Source organism: Macaca fascicularis, chromosome 9, assembly GCF_037993035.2.
Source record: "Macaca fascicularis isolate 582-1 chromosome 9, T2T-MFA8v1.1".
Taxonomy (NCBI): domain Eukaryota; kingdom Metazoa; phylum Chordata; class Mammalia; order Primates; family Cercopithecidae; genus Macaca; species Macaca fascicularis.
Genome location: NC_088383.1, coordinates 58,024,341 through 58,040,335, shown reverse-complemented (window position 1 = coordinate 58,040,335; position 15,995 = coordinate 58,024,341). Strand labels below are relative to the sequence as shown.

General features: G+C 44.5%; 1 protein-coding gene across 8 annotated transcripts in view; it reads right to left on the bottom strand.

Annotated features, from left to right (window-relative positions):
• WDFY4 (WDFY family member 4) overlaps positions 1 to 15,995 on the bottom strand; it is a 295,895-nt gene that overhangs the window by 151,547 nt on the left and 128,353 nt on the right. For 5 of the 8 annotated variants that reach the window (XM_005565163.5, XM_015456044.4, XM_015456039.4 and 2 more), the window contains 6 exons: positions 12,211 to 12,375; positions 9,182 to 9,385; positions 8,443 to 8,557; positions 7,089 to 7,246; positions 2,711 to 2,949; positions 687 to 805 (listed from right to left, as the gene is read on the bottom strand). In XM_005565163.5, coding sequence (XP_005565220.3) covers positions 687 to 805; positions 2,711 to 2,949; positions 7,089 to 7,246; positions 8,443 to 8,557; positions 9,182 to 9,385; positions 12,211 to 12,375 — 1,000 coding nt within the window. The remainder of the gene's footprint in view (positions 1 to 686; positions 806 to 2,710; positions 2,950 to 7,088; positions 7,247 to 8,442; positions 8,558 to 9,181; positions 9,386 to 12,210; positions 12,376 to 15,995) is intronic. The other 3 variants (XM_074001615.1, XM_074001614.1, XM_074001612.1) reach the window with 2 other exon arrangements.

Here is a 15,995-nt window from a genome sequence, read left to right as displayed (position 1 = left end):
ACAATCTTGTATCACAACATATCACCAGGTAAGTGGAACAGTCTGCAAACCAGACTGGCAGAAGGAGTGGCAGAGCTTCTGCTTCCTGGACCAAGGGAGAGCATAATCTCTCAAACACGTAGAACGGGCTGCTAGAAAAATAACCGCTAATCCCTTTGACTTGATTTGAGATTAGTAAATTCAAGAATAAACTCTATTAAGCAAAAAGTCTTATAGATAGTAATGGGTTTATTTAATCCCTTCTCATTTACTAGGGAATGAAGCTGAGCAGCAACTAGGTAATGACTTGAACTAAATTAGGTGAGATGGGGCATGACAGTTTTAATTTACAGTAGAGTATCCTGGGATTAAGCTTCTAGTCAAACCAAGTCCCACAGAGCTTTCTCTTCACCTATCCATCCATTCATTCCTTTCCATTTCATTTCTAATATACAAAGACCAATCCAGTATTACTTTCTACCAGCTTGCCTTGCTATATACTAATACATGATTACTCTGGGAATTCGTAAGTCTTCTGGCTTTTTGAAAATGTCCTTAATAGTATCTGCTTTCTTATTTTGGGAAGGACAAACTGAAGAATGCAACCCTAGCAGGTACCACTATCCAGTCACCACCTCCCTCTCTCTCTCTCTCTCTCTCTCACACACACACACACACACACATACACAATGACAAATAAAATGTACCATCACTCAAACTTGGCAAATCTTCTTTTTTTTCTTTCACATCTTCATTTGGGGAAAGGAAGACTTGATGATAAGTAGACATTCTAGGCTTGGGATCCAATCCAAATCCTTCTGGGTAACTAGTGGATAAGAGATTTTTCACTAAATTCCCATAAACTCCAGTTTCCTTGAGACCATTCCATTGCTCTTTATTACAAATAATCATCCTCCAATAATTATCTATATCAATATGGAAAAAAACTTGTCTAATCAAATTAAAGCAAACGCTTTATAAGAAATTCCACAGCAGATATTTTAGAGTGGCATTCTGAATAATAGGAGAAACACCTTCTCCTTATGAGAAATCTTGTGAAATCCCACCTGTGCTGCCAGCAGGCCCCCTCTGCCTGCTCCTGGTTCCCCACCATCAGAACTAGTCATTTCTTTCAGTGCATTCCCAAAGCATTAAACCCTGCCTTTGTTTGGCATTGATTTCATCCTGCCTGGAGTGGGGCCAGGGTTGGCTTCATGGGCGTGCAACCTGTGCAATTACACAGGGCCCTGCACTAAGAAGAACCCTTTTTGGGGCTCTGCTGTCATCATCTTGAAATTTTGGGTATTTTTGGACACAAGCCTCGCATTTTAATTTTGCTGGAGGCCTCACATATGATGTAGCCAGTTCTTAGTGGGGACACAGTGGTTTATACATTAGGTTTCCCATGAACCATGTGCTCTGGGGGTCCCCATTGTGTTAATGTCCACGTGGCCATTATGACACAAACCAAATAGACACTCAGTAAATGTTCATGGATTGAACTGAAAATGACAAACATGGAAAGGAAAATAACCTGACATATGAGAATGCCCATTTTTGAAATTTCTAGAATAAAGTCAATCTTGCTAAACAGAGGGAACTAAGGAAGGTATCATCTCAAGCACATAATTCAGTTGTCATTCTGCTCCTCTTTACCTATGCTTCCAGGATGGATGAGGCCTAACTCCTGAAACAGGAAGGAAAAAAAAGAAAAAGAAAAAGAAAGAAAAAGAAAAACCTCCCCAAATTAAACCACATACTGAAAATGGATTATTTTCTTTCATTCAAACACAAGTGCCTCCTCTGGGCTAGGAGGGTTCCCCAAGGCTTCCCAGAGAGTTTTATGAGAAGTCAATGCTAGTGCTTTGTACTGTTCAGTGGTCAGCACTACAGGACATGGAGGACTGTTTTTTTTTTTAAGTGATCAAACATAATTTTTGTTAGGATGACTATAATGAAGGAAAAGGACAAGAGTGAAGTGTGACATCCCATAGTCCTCTCTCCCTCTACACTCTCAAGCTCTAGTCATAAGACATCATATTCACAAGACATCATATTCACAGGCAGCAGGATGCTGAGATGCTGGAGAATGTGGTTCATGCACGCTGACACAGAGAGAGAGAGAGATGGGAAGTATGTTCACTTTCCGTCTCTCTCTCTGTGTCAGTGTGCATGAACTACATTCAGTTTTGGAAATCTGATGTATTTCCAAACTTGGGCTTCAAGAAAAGGACTTAAATAAGTTTAATTTAATAGCTTTTTAACTAGCATTTTTATGGATGTCATTTTGTGTCATATATTGCATGCATATGTAATTTTTTTCCTGAAAGCAAAATTATTCCTGCATTGCACAATACATTATATTTTTGCATTCTAAGATTGTAATTATCAAATGATAATGTTTCTAGAATCTGGCTACATCATAAAATCAATGTGTACATCTAATGTTGGCATTTTCTGCCTCAAAAATTAAATCAATGAGGTACCTTACAATCTTAGAATTGTAGAAATAGGGTAAATTATTATTTCATGATGATTCTAGCTGCTGTCACATGGACAAGTTTGGGGATTACTTACCATGTTATCAAACATTTCACAAAATATGGAAGACCAGATAAACAAAAGGATGATATCATTTATACAGACCTCAGTCCTCAATCAAGCTTCCCTCTAAATCTCTCCTTTCTGCATGGACCACCAGCAGGCAAGGAAACAAGTGGGCAGCTCTTACCTTCTCTCATTGAGTAGCAAAAGGCAATGCATGAGACACAGGAGGAAGCTGACGTTGGAATTGTAGGTGGCAAAGACAACATCCCAGTGCTCCTGCAGAAAGCCCAGGATGCTGAGAAGGCTGAGGCATTCAGAGAGGGACTGCTGGGGCTTGGATAGGCAATAAAGAATGACTTTATTTAAACTGCTGTATAAAGTGCTGAGGACAGTGTCCCTTTGAGAAGAGGCAGTCTCAATGACCTGTGTCATTAAAAAAAAAACACACATACACATACTTGTGAGTGCTTTGCAATTTTAGTTACAGATCCAGTTTACCACAAAAATAATATAATCAAAAAGTGACATGGCTTATTGCCCAAAGTAATTTATAGATTCAATGCTATTCCCATTCAGCTACCATTGATATGCTTCACAGAATTAGAAGAAACGATTTTAAAATTCATATGGAGCCAAAAAAGAGCTCATATAGCCAAGACAATCCAAAGCAAAAAGAAGAAAGCTGGAGGCCTCAAGCTACCTGACTTCAAAGTATACTACAAGGCTGCAGTAACCAAACAGTTGTACTGTTTTTGTACAGAACTGGTACAAAAACAGACACATAAACCAATAGAACAGAATAGAGAACTCAGAAACAAGACCACATGTCTACAACCATCTGATCTTTGACAAACCTGACAAAAACAAGCAATGGGGAAAGAATTCCCTATTTAATAAATGGTGCTGGGAGAACTGGCTAGACATATGCAGAAAATTGAAACTGGACCCCTTCCTTATACCTTACATGAAAATTAACTCAAGATGGATTAAAGACTTAAATGTAAAACCCAAAACTATAAAACTTCTAGAAGAAAATCTAGGCAACACCATTCAGGACATAGGCACGGGCAAAGATTTCATGACGAAGTCAAAAGCAGTTGCAACAAAAACAAAAATTCACGATGAGATCTAGTTAAACTAAAGAGCTTCTGCACAATAAAATAAACTATCATCAGAGCAAACAGGCAATCTATAGAGTGGGAGAAAATTTTTGCAATCTATCCATATGTCAAAGGTCTAATATACAGAATCTACAACGAAATTAACAATTTTATAAGAAAAAAACGAACAACCCCGTTAATAAATGGGCAAAGGACATGAACAGACACTTCTCCAAAGAAGACATTCTTGTGGCCAAAAAATATATGAAAAAAAAATGCAACATCACTCATCATTAGAGAAATGCAAATCAAAACCACAATGAGATACTATCTCATGCCAGTCAGAATGGCAATTATTAAAAAGTCAAGAAACAACAGATGGGGTGAAGTTGCAGAGCAATAGGAACACTTTTACGCTGTTGGGAACGTAAATTTGTTCAACCATCATGGAAGGCAGTGTGGTGACTCCTTAAAGATCTAGAACTAGAAACACCATTTGACCCAGCAATCCCATTACTGGTATATATCCAAAGGAATATAAATTATTATGCTACAAAGATACATGCACACGTATGTTCCTTGCAGCACTATTCACAATAGCAAAGACATGGAATCAACCCAAATGTCCATCAATAATAGACTGGATAAAGAAAATATGGTACATATATACCATGGGATACTATGAGCCATAAAAACGAATGAGCTCATGTCCTTAGAAGGGACATGGATGGAGATGGAAGCCATTATCCTCAGCAAACTAACGCAAGAACAAAAAACTAAATAACACACGTTCTTACTTGTAAGTGTGAGCTGAACAATGAGAACACATGGACACAGGGAGAGGAACAACACACACTGGGGCCTGTCAGTGGGTGGGGTGGGGGAGGGAGAGCATTAGGAAAAATAGCTAATTCATGCTGGGCTTAATACCTAGGTGATGGGTTGATAGGTGCAGCAAACCACCACAGCACACATTTACCTATGTAACAAACCTGCACATTCTGCAATATACCCTGGAACTTGAAATAAAAATAAAAGTGACATGGCTGGGTATGGTGGCTCACATCTGTACTGCTAGTACTTTAGGAGGCCAAGATAAGAAGATCTCTTGAGGACAGGTGTTCAAGACCAGCCTGGGCAGCAACATAGTAAGACCCTATCTTTCCAAAAAGTTAAAAAAAAAATTTATCCAGGCAAGGTAGTACATGTCTATAGTCCTAGCTACTCAGGAGGCTGAGATGGGAGGATTGCTTGAGCCCAGGATTTCGAGGCTGAGGAGAACTAGGATCCTGCCACTGCACTCCGACCTGGATGACAGGGCAGGACCTTGTCTCTTAAAAAAAAAAATTGACATGACCTGAAATTCAAATAGGACTAGTTTCTTCTACTTTCAGGTGTTTATTTAAGGAAATGATCAATCAAGGCTATGCAGAATTTGGGTGAAAAATTGTGTTAAAAAAGGTTGAAAGTTTGTTGTAGTCATATTACAGAAAATAGATTTGGTGACCCAAGATTTCTGAAACACTGGTAACAAGATTGACATTCAATGTATGAGAACATGCTATTAGTAGTATCTAATTTAAAAAATAGTCATGTGTCATTATTAATAGTTATCATAGAATTCTTACAGTATTCCAGGTATTATGCTAAGCATTTTGCATAGATTTGCACATACTGCCTGTTTGTCATAAAAACACCATAGATGCTAAGTTACCCCACTGTAGGGATAAGAAGCTAAGGGTCAGAGAGGCTGGGTGGTTTAGCAAGGGTCAAACATACACTGGACACTTGAGCCATGCTCTTAACCATCATATCATCTACTGGAGATGGAGTCCAGAAGATTTTAGTTCAAAAGAAACTTAGAGGGAGAAGCAGAAGACCCTGATTTGTAGCCTTAGCATGGACTAGTCCATACATCTCCAAACATTTGTCTGGCTTCCATGAAAAGAATCTATAATACAAAGAGTATGCACAAAGTTTTTCAGTCTGATAGAAAATGAATTTGTTATAGGCTACTCCCTTAGAATTTCACGGGTAACGCAATGTTTCTACTCATGAAGTGAAGGTCTGTGTAAACCTGTTGGGGTTTGGGATTCATTTCTTTATCATGGTCCTCTCCTGCTCCTCAGATGGGTCTCGAACTGAGGTTAAGAGGGGCAGACATCACAGACAGCCAGCAGGAGAGGAGGCCGGTGGATATGTGGGGAGCTGAGCCCTCGGGCCCGGTCCCCCTGAAGGCACCATGGCCCCCACTGGCACCTATGTTTGGAACACTAGCTGGGAGTCCATGCTTTAGCCATAGGGAGCTCAGCAACTTCTTTCCATTTACAACACAACTTGCCAGGAATCTGATTTTAACCCTCACAGAGCTGACAAGGGCAGGGCTATTTCTCCTCTCTTGGAGTTGTTCCTTAAGAAGCCTTTGAATTCAAGTCTTTCCAGGTTTACCTGGACCTGCTCATCAGACAAGTGAAGATGACTCTAGAAACTGTACAGAGGCCCTGTCCTGGGGTCTGTGGGTGACTCTGCAGTCAGACGGGTGCTGGGAGCCAATTTCACTCTCTATGAGATGTGAAGAGGAAGGAGAGTAGTCCTCCTAGTTCTGCTGCAGAGAGCATACCCAGGACTGCTGGCAGGAGCTGCTGGAGGTAGATCCCAACTTGATAAGAGAAAGCTCTTTCTAAGAATCACAGACGTCCCCCTGGGTGGGACAACCTGAACTTTAGTGGGTTCCCCATCACAGGGAGGGTTTGAGCAAAGGTTGTATGGAGGCTTGTCAGGAAGTCTCCAGCTTGTAATGGGGCTGAGATCTAAAAAAAATGGTCTCTTTTGATGCTAGAATTTTGAGATTGTACAATTCTCTCTGTGTGTATATGCGTGCACATACACACACCTACATTCAATAGTGGCCCTACAGGCATGCATTTGTACAGGTAGGTATGTGGTTATACCTGTTTATCTGGAAAAAAAAGGGGGGGGGCACAGGCAAGAATAAAAAGACAAGGTTAAAATAGATGCCTGTCTCCACTGCAGGAAGGCACAAATACAACAGACAGAGTTAGTACTAAGGAAGAAAATAAAATAGGTCTTGCGGAGACAAAGGCCTTTGTGGCCCTTTCTTAGTTGAGGAGGAATAACAACAATTAAGGTTGAACCAACAATCCCAATACAAACGCAAAGGGAAGGAAGCAGGTTTTAGGAGTTTACAGAGCTCAGGTGCAAGTGCAGGGAGCTGAGGCTTCCAGTCCCTGGGACTGGGCTCAGGTGGCCTGAGGTAAGAACCCTGCAGGACTTGCAGTAGTCTCCAGGTACTACCTGGGCCTAAAGGGCCTCCCACTTCCTCCCACCTGGCTCAGATTCTACTCCAGGGAGGGAGGGCAGATCCAGTGGGACCAACTGGACAACAGCCAGGAGCACATCATTCAGATCCACATGGACACCTGGTCAGTGAATAGCTCTTACCACCATGATGTGCTCCAGGATGAAGAGGAGGATATGCCTGGGGTCTGCTGAGAACATCCCACTGTACAGCTTCTCCACCAGCTTCTGGGTGAAGCAGGAGATGTTGGCAAGTGAAGGGGCAGCAGCAGCTTCTGCACTTGGCTGAGGCTCTTTGCTGTCTGTGGAGTGAGGGGACAGGTGGAGGTGAGAGTCTAAATGGACTTCTCTCCATGACAGTCTCCAAGCCCCTTGTGGTGACCAACTGCATCTTATTTACCTCCGTTTACCCCATGGCTCCAAAGATGGAGTCTTGTACTGAGGAGGTGCCCAATACACACACATTTAATCAAAGTGAACAGATCTTGAGTAATCTGGTCAGTGACATAAACCAAGTGGTGAGAAAGCAAGCAAGGGGAAGCATTTCTTCCTGTGGCTTTTTGGAGGACGGGGAAGAATGTGCTGCCTGAGACAAATGAGCAGGCATCATGATGACCAGGGGCCCTGCTGCTACACTGGGCAGAGGATAAAGCCATACTGTCAATATCCGTTTATGCTCACCAGCACAGCAGGCACTGTGCTCAGCCATGTGTGTGATGATCTTAGCTAACCCCTAGCACAACCCTGTGAGTTCACCACGACTGTCGTCCTCACTCACGGGTCCAGACACCTGACTAGAGTCGCATAACTGTCCAGTGGCAGAGCCAAGTCCAGAACTGGGGTTGCCAAAACCACAATTCACCACCCTGCTACTCTCCTGCATTCCAGTCTCTCCATGAGAAAGATCATGAAGTCAGGGCTTCTGAGTAGGAGGCAAGGAGAAGTCCAGGGGAGAACTCATGTTCCTAGGGATTCCTGTGGCTTGGGAACCACAGAAAAGGCTTTTGTTTAGGCTTGTCGAAAAGGTACAGCTGTCCTGGAACCAAGTTTTTTGAATGAAACTTCAATTTTAAGCTCTGAAGGGGCATGGCAGCGTCTTCATCCAGGTTCATTGTTTAAGAAACATCAACTGTGCTCCTATCCTGTACCCAGGCAGGATGCTGAGCACGGAAGGTTAAACTCCGGTATCTTGGCTTCCATTATGGGAAGAGGCTGCATTTCTACTGAGGCTATAGGAGAGCCAATTTTTGCTCAGGGGACAAGAGGGCTTTCTGTCTGTAAGTGGCATGGACAAGGGTGTCATGGAAAGTAGCAAGTACCCCTCCACTGGGCCCCAAGGCAGGAGCCAGGGAGTTATTGTTGATGATGCCTGGAGGGACTGATGCCAGGGGGAGGCAGCATCCCACAGCTAGGGTCAGCTCCCGGCCAGCATGCTGGTTTCCCCTCCGCTGTCAGCAGCCTCATGTCATGAATGGGGAGGACTAGTTGCCCCACTCACCTCTGAGCATCGCTGCGTCACCTCTACTTGTCATGTGGAATATTTCCATAGCAGAAAGCAGGATCTTGGACTGGAAGTCTCGCTTCTGTTGGCTGGTGGCGTGGTCTGGAGAAGCCTGGAAGCACAGCCCGGGACTGAGACAACAACCACAGGGCCATCGTGTCCACCCGGTGCCCACCACCTCCCTATCCTGGCTGGGGCATTTAGGCCACATCTGCCACCAGTGTGGGCTGCTTACAATTGCCCCTTCTCTGGGGGACCACCCTCTGTGACCAGGCTGCCTCGTCCAGGAAGCAACGCCCATTTCCGAGGGTAAGGAGGCAAGTCGGGGGAGCCCATAGCCCACGGCTACCTGTCAGGTGCTGCAGGTCGGGCCAGCCCTGAGAGGCAGAGAGCAACCCAGAACCCCCGTTGGGCCAGGCTCCAGCTGGGACCACCTCTGGGCTAGCTTCACCTCCTGCCCCTCTGTCTCTCTCCCCGCTTCTCCTGAGAACACCCCCTCCAACCCACTGGCCAATAACTCACTTACACAAAACTTCCACCTCTGGCTCTGCTTCTAGGGACCCTGCGCTCACTCCTCTATCACCTGTTGCTCTTTTGGGGCCCATGGTTCACAGATTCCCCTTCACTCGCTGTGGCCCCCAGGCCCTCTGTCTCCCTGGGTGCATCCTGCCCTTGCAGTGCCTGTATCCCAGCAGCCTCCACAGCACAGAGCCCAACGTCACCTTTTCCAACCCACCTCCAAGAGCACCTCCAGGGGCAGCCACTGCTTGGGGCTGGGGGCTCCAAGCAGAAGCTCCCTCAAGAGGAGCTGCGAGAACTCCCTTAGCTGCCTCCGGGCGGGATGTGTCTCGGTGGGAGCCTGGAGACCCTCCACTGTGCTGTCGCCTTCAGCTGCAGCCTCAGGACTGCTGGTGTTCCGGGTGGACTCAGTTCCAGCCTCCTCAAAGACAAGAGAACCCCAACATGAGTGGCCTGCCCTGCCTCAAGCTCTTTCCCACCAACCTGTGCCATGTGCATGGCAGGATTATTGTCATGCCCAGTGACATGTATGGAAATTGAGGCTCTGCACAGGAAAGCGATTTGCCCAGGGTCCAGCTGCTCATAAGGTGGCCTGCTGCAGTTTGAGAACATGAGATGCCAAGTGTTGTGCAAACAAGCTAAACCATAGAGTCAGAGAGGCCTGCAGTGTTCATGATGAACTCCGGAATGTGCCAGGAGCAAGCTGCTTCACATCTCCAAGCCACAGCTCCCCATCGGTTAAATAGAGACAATAAAAACCATCTGACACCGGATCTGGGAGAATGGCATGAGAGAATAACGAACGTGGCAATGCCCAGCCCCTGGTAGACAATCAGAGAGAGTCAGTGCCCATCTTGTGATGGGGAGCTCACCTCTACTTCCTGCCCAGTCTGCTGATGCCCACAGACAGGCTCCCCAGGCAAGAACGGTGGAGAAGTGGGACTACAAAGAGTTCTTTCCTCTAATTCCTGAAGTGCTTTGGCATCCACTCCTTTGTTTTATATTTATAAAATGTTGGGAGATCAGTAAGACAGGGGTCATTACCCCAGATACGTCCAGGAGGACACAAAGATGCTGGAGGCCGAATGACACACCCAAGGACACGCGGCCAGGGACTCCTGACTCCCAGCCCATGAACTTCTCCTGCGCATTCATCTGTTAGCACCTCCCTTTGCTCATTCATAAAATTAATGCGGCCATTCTTAATTAAGCCATAAAATGAATTTAATGGCACCTAGGGAGGTAGTGACTGCATTAATTAGCTCCGTGTGGCCTTGATTGGAAAGATGCCATATAAATTCACAGCAAATCCAAGCCTTTGGCCACCAGCCTTCTGCATGAAGAGGGTCTGGTATGTTTTCTATACAACAAAAGCCTTGGCACAGCTGACTTGGAGCTGCAAAAGGCAAAGATGGCTGGGAGGTGCACCTTGGAATTAGAGCCAGAAGCCTCAAGGCAAAAGCCTGACCTCGCCTGCGGTCAGCTGGGGATGTGACTCTGGGCCAGACCCTCCCCTGGGCAGGAACTGCTGACCATGGGGAGCAGGAGCCCTGGGTCAGAGTATGCACCTGGGCTGCTGGCGGGGGCACTCGGCTGGAACCCCAACTCAGCAGATGGTGAGCCTGACCCTTGGGCATGGGGGCTGAGCTGGGTATCTGCATAGAGAATGTTAGGCCTCTGGACCCCTGCAGAAAACCCGCCCAGGGAAGTGTCAAGGGGCAGCCTGTAGGCTCGCCCTTGCTCCCTCCCTGGCCAGGCTGCCTGCACCTCTGGCTGCGGGTCCTATCCCCCTCTCTCCTACAACCAGCGCTGCATTCCTTCACTATTGTTTGCTTTGTTTTTTATCTTACTTTTTAGTAAGTTACTTGATATACACTCATAAAACTATTTCAAAATTATGTTATCTTTTTATGAAACTTCTGGTCTTTATATTTAGTCTTTTTATTAAAACCAATTACTTTTAAAGTTTATTTGGCCATTTAATTTTATTTTAAACTGACTGTAATGAAAAGGACAAGGCTTTAGGGTAAGAGTGAGATTTAAACCCTGGCTCTGTCACTTGTTAATCGCATGATATTCAGTACATTTCACTCTTCCAGTCAATCTGGGAGATGGGTTTTGTGACCCTCAGTAAGCCTGGAGGAAACTGGTGAGCACTGCTTTGCCTCTCTGAATCTCAGCTTTCCCTCTCAGACACCACCTTCATCAGGTGGCAGTTCAGGTTCTCTAAAGCACCGGTTTCAGGAGATGGAGGCTGTCGCCATGGGTATGCTTCTGGAAAAGGTTAGCTAAGAGAGCATGTTGCTCATTCATTTGGGCATTTAGCAAATGTTTATGGAGCAACCACTCCAGGCCCGGCATTGCACTTGACATGGATTATAAACCCCCCTATGTAGCATTGTTCACCTTTCAAATATGCTCCTTTAGCTACAGTTGGCAACTTGCAGGAAGACACAGTTAGCTTGCTTGCCCTCACTGGGTCTTCACTTCCTAATCCACCAGAGTGGAGGTGGTTGTGTGAATTTCTGCCCTTCCTTCTTCCATACCTGACCTTCTTCTTTAGTCCTCACCTGCTTCTCGCCTCTCAGCTCCCAGGAGCTCTTAGCTTACCTGTGTCCCACATGGCCCTGACTCAGCCAACCCTTGACCTGCTGGGCCTAGCTGGAGCCCCCAAACTCACATGTCTTCCCATAGCTCCTTCTCTAACCACCAGAGCATAAGACTCAAGACTTCATCCTTAAATCAGGCTCTGCCCTCCCCTTGACTTGCCTGGCTCTAAGTTGGGCCTCTGCAAACCCACTGCCTAGAAGGGCACACAAGTCATGGCCCAGGGGACTGCAAGTGGGACGAGGGTCCCGAGAGCAAAAGTTCTTGCAGGATGCCCTCCCAGGACTGCCCTCCCCCATATGGTGCACAGTAGCAGGCTTCCTGGAATGAGATTCACTGTCTCCCCTTGTCAGTGCCTGTGTATGGCACAGAGAATGGACTTTATCTGCCATTAGACTTCTCGTTACTGAGATTCTTAACAGCTCAAAAAAAGTATTGAATCTCAGAGCTGAAAATGACCTCGAGGTGTATCTCACCCAAAAAAGGAAGATTACCCAAGCTGCTTATTCAATGTTCCCCTCAAGTTGCCTTAAAATGTATTTTAATTTTAGGGGGGTGGGGAGGGATTTTGCCCTTTGCCCTTGAAGGATAATGATGCTTACACCTGCTCTCTCTGGGTAGGGCAGCAACATGTCCTACCTTTTGGGCTCCCAGGGGGAAGGTGGCTATGGCCAAGGTCTGGAGGAACTCCGGGGCTCGCCACGCCGGGTCCTGGGGGTAGGTGCGGTGCACGAGGCTGAGGAACTGCAGCACGCTGGTTGGGAACGTCTGTGCCCAGGCGCCATCCTCAGAACCTGCCAGGGGCTGAGGCACACTTGGTGAGAGGTGGTGCAGGGCAGCATGATGGGGGCTGCCTCCCTAACCAGAGGAGCTGAGGTCTAGGGAGAAGACTCCTTCCTGAGACTTTCAACAAGACACATTAAGACTTCAGATCAGCACCAGACACTAACGTTAATTGTGGAAGGGTTTAAAATGTGCAGATGTTGTAAGGGCTTCATACATATGCCTCTTCTCACCCCCGCAACAACCCTCTGAAGTAGGTTCTATGTTTACCTCTAGCCTTTTTCTCTTATCTTTTAAGTTCCTGCGTTTTATTTTTGATACTTGTCTACTGTAATGGGTAGATGATGCTTTCCTGACACAGATCTTGATTGTACCAAATTCACTAAGTAACTTTGTTATTGCTGTATATACATACATGTTATATCCTAGAAGGCTGAGTCTTGTTTTTCACCAAGTCTAAAATTCACATCTTTAATATAGAAATTTAACCTTTTTATGTTTGCTGTTAAGATGTACATATTTGGTCTTATATCTTTACTTCTCTCAGCATATTACATATTTTCTTTGTTTTAAATGCTTGCATGTGATTCCTTTTGTTTACTTTATTTTGAATAACATTACTTGATTAAATAGGTAACAGATTCCTTATGCTCCATACAGAAAATATACATCTTTTCAGACACTCCTAAATTAATTGCTCATTAGGCCTACAATAAAACCATGAATAAATTTCTCAAAGATGAAAAATATACAGATCACATGATCTCAGCAGGGCAAAAACATAATTAGAAATAGAGAACAAAATTTTACAACCCAAAAATCTCCACCACATGGACATTAACAAATGTGAATCAAATAGATCTTTAAAATTGCAATCACAGAAATTCCCGAACATAACAAAAAATGAAGATGCCAAAATCAAAATCTTAGAAATTGACAGAAATAAAATCAGGAGACTGATAAATGTACCCAAGAGCTGGTTATTTATTTAAGTCCACAAGCCTTCAACTCCTAAGTCACAAGAGAGGCCGAGAAGGAGAGAGCAGGACACAAACTGAGAATACGAAGGGAGAAACAATCACACAGAAAATGACATGAGTTATAGGAGACCATTTGTGCAAATTAAATGAATGGGAAATTATTTTAAAATATCAGTTAACTAAACTAGGTCAAGAAGACATTTAAAAGCCTAAACAAGCCAATAATAATGGGACAAATTTAGGTCCAGGCAATTTCATAGGAACAATTAAAATAAGACAAAAATCATGGATTTAACATCTCGCTGAATACAAAGAAAGAAGTCTTTTTTATATAATATTAGCATAATACTGATGTAAAAACCTGAAAATATATAACAAAAAGTAAACTGCAGGCTAATATCATTTATAAGGATGCATGAAATCATAAAGAAAATACAAACAGAGGCTAGGCATGGTGGCTCACGCCTGTAATCCCAGCACTTTGGGAGGCTGAGGTGGGTGGATCATGAGGTCAGGAGTTCAAGACCAGCCTGACCAACAGGGTGAAACCTCGTCTCTACTAAAAATACAAAAATTAGCCAGGCGTGGTGGTGGTGCATGCCTGTAATCCCAGCTACTCAGGAGGCTGAGGCAGGAGAATCGTTTGAACCCAGGAGGCAGAGGTTGCAGTGAGCCAAGATAGTGCCACTGCACTCCAGTCAGAGCGACAGTGAGACTCCGTCAAAAAAAAAAGAAAGAAAATACAAACAGAATAAAGACAGAGTGACTAAATGAGGTCTTCACAAGAATGCAAAGAAATCTACTGATGTAGGCCGGGCGCGGTGGCTCAAGCCTGTAATCCCAGCACTTTGGGAGGCCGAGGCGGGCGGATCACAAGGTCAGGAGATTGAGACCACAGTGAAACCCCGTCTCTACTAAAAATACAAAAAATTAGCCGGGCGCGGTGGCGGGCGCCTGTAGTCCTAGCTACTCAGGAGGCTGAGGCAGGAGAATGGCGTGAACCCAGGAGGCGGAGCTTGCAGTGAGCCGAGATCGCGCCACTGCACTCCAGCCTGGGCAACAACGTGAGACTCCGTCCCAAAAAAAAAAAAAAAAAAAAAAAAAAAAAAAAAAAAAGAAATCTACTGATGTAATTCATCATAGGAAACTGGCTACAAGAAAAAAAAAGCATAGGATGATCGAATTGTGTACTAAAAGGGTATCTAATAATAGCAATAAAAACACTTCTGAGCCTGGCCAACATGATGAAATCCCGTCTCTACAAAAATACAAAAATTAGCTGGGCATGGTGGTTCACGCCTGTGGTCTCCGCTACTCGGGTGGCTGAAGTGGGAGGATCATTTGAGCCTGAGAAGCGGAGGCTACAGTGAGCTGAAATCACACCACTGCACTCCAGCCTGGGCAACAGAGCAACACCCTGTCTCAAAAAAGAAAAAAAAAACTTGTTTCAAAAAGGGCAAAAAGTGGGATCTCTACTTTTTCAGCATAATCCCACACACCCAGAAAAACTGGCAAAAGACATAATCAGGCAATTGACAGCAAAATAGAGAGAGAGGAAAATAAATAAAGATAACTAATAAACATATGAAAAATGGTTTCAACCTCACTAATAATAAATGCAAAATAACTCAACTATGAAGCCATCATCAGTTTGGCCATGATGTTGAGGCTGTGAGGATGGGGCTGAGCCTTCTGTACAAGATGAGTTAGATATTAACTGGTGGGATGTGTGTGCATAATGACTAATTCAATCTTTCTGAGAAGCACATCCAAAAGAAAATGCATGAAGGCACATTTTGACCTGCTATACCACATCCTAGAATACACACTAAGGAGGTCATCAAGATAGAAAGAAAGATAATTTGTTTAAGCAAGTTCATTACGAAGAACACTCTGTAAAACAACATAAATTTCTATTACAAATACAAATGATCTCCATTTTTTTAAATTTTATTTGCCTGAGAAGAGGTCCACAAATACTGAGGAAAAAAGGCAAAAGGGTTGCATGTGGTCTCATCCTCTGTGAGGATATGGTTGAATCTTGGAGAAGCGTCTGGAAAGATTCCACCAAATTCACAGTGCTCATTTTTGGGTGGATGTATGTCAGGTGGGTGTTGTTTACTTTCTGTTTTTCCCTTTTGTTTACTTTCTGTTTTTCCCTTTTGTTTAAATGTTAAAGGTAATCATGTATCATTTTACAAAAGCAGTAAGTTTCCCCATACAATTAAGCCTCCAATTGCCTTTGGTGCCTACAGGATGAGGTCAGAATTTTTCCGCCTCTTCTGGAAACCCTTCCTGACCTGGCTCACCATTAATTATTCCTGTTCACAAGTCACATGGCCTCCACCCCGTGTCTAAAATAACTCTTCTGCTCACCACCCACCTCTACTGGACCTTGAAGGCTCAAATTAAAAGCTTCTCACTCCAGAAGCCTCTCCATGCCCTGCCTGCAGCTGGCGGCCATCTGCCTTCACTAAGTCAGGTCCCTTCCCCAAGTCACTCATGAGCAAGGAGATGGACTCATTGAGAGGAAAGGCCCCTCCTCCTGCTAAGAAATGTTCCCTTTGACTGAAGGCAATAAATCTCCCAATGAAGAACCCCAATGCTTAAACAAATGATAAACAGGTATCACCTGCAAGAGCACATAAAGCTCAGAGACCT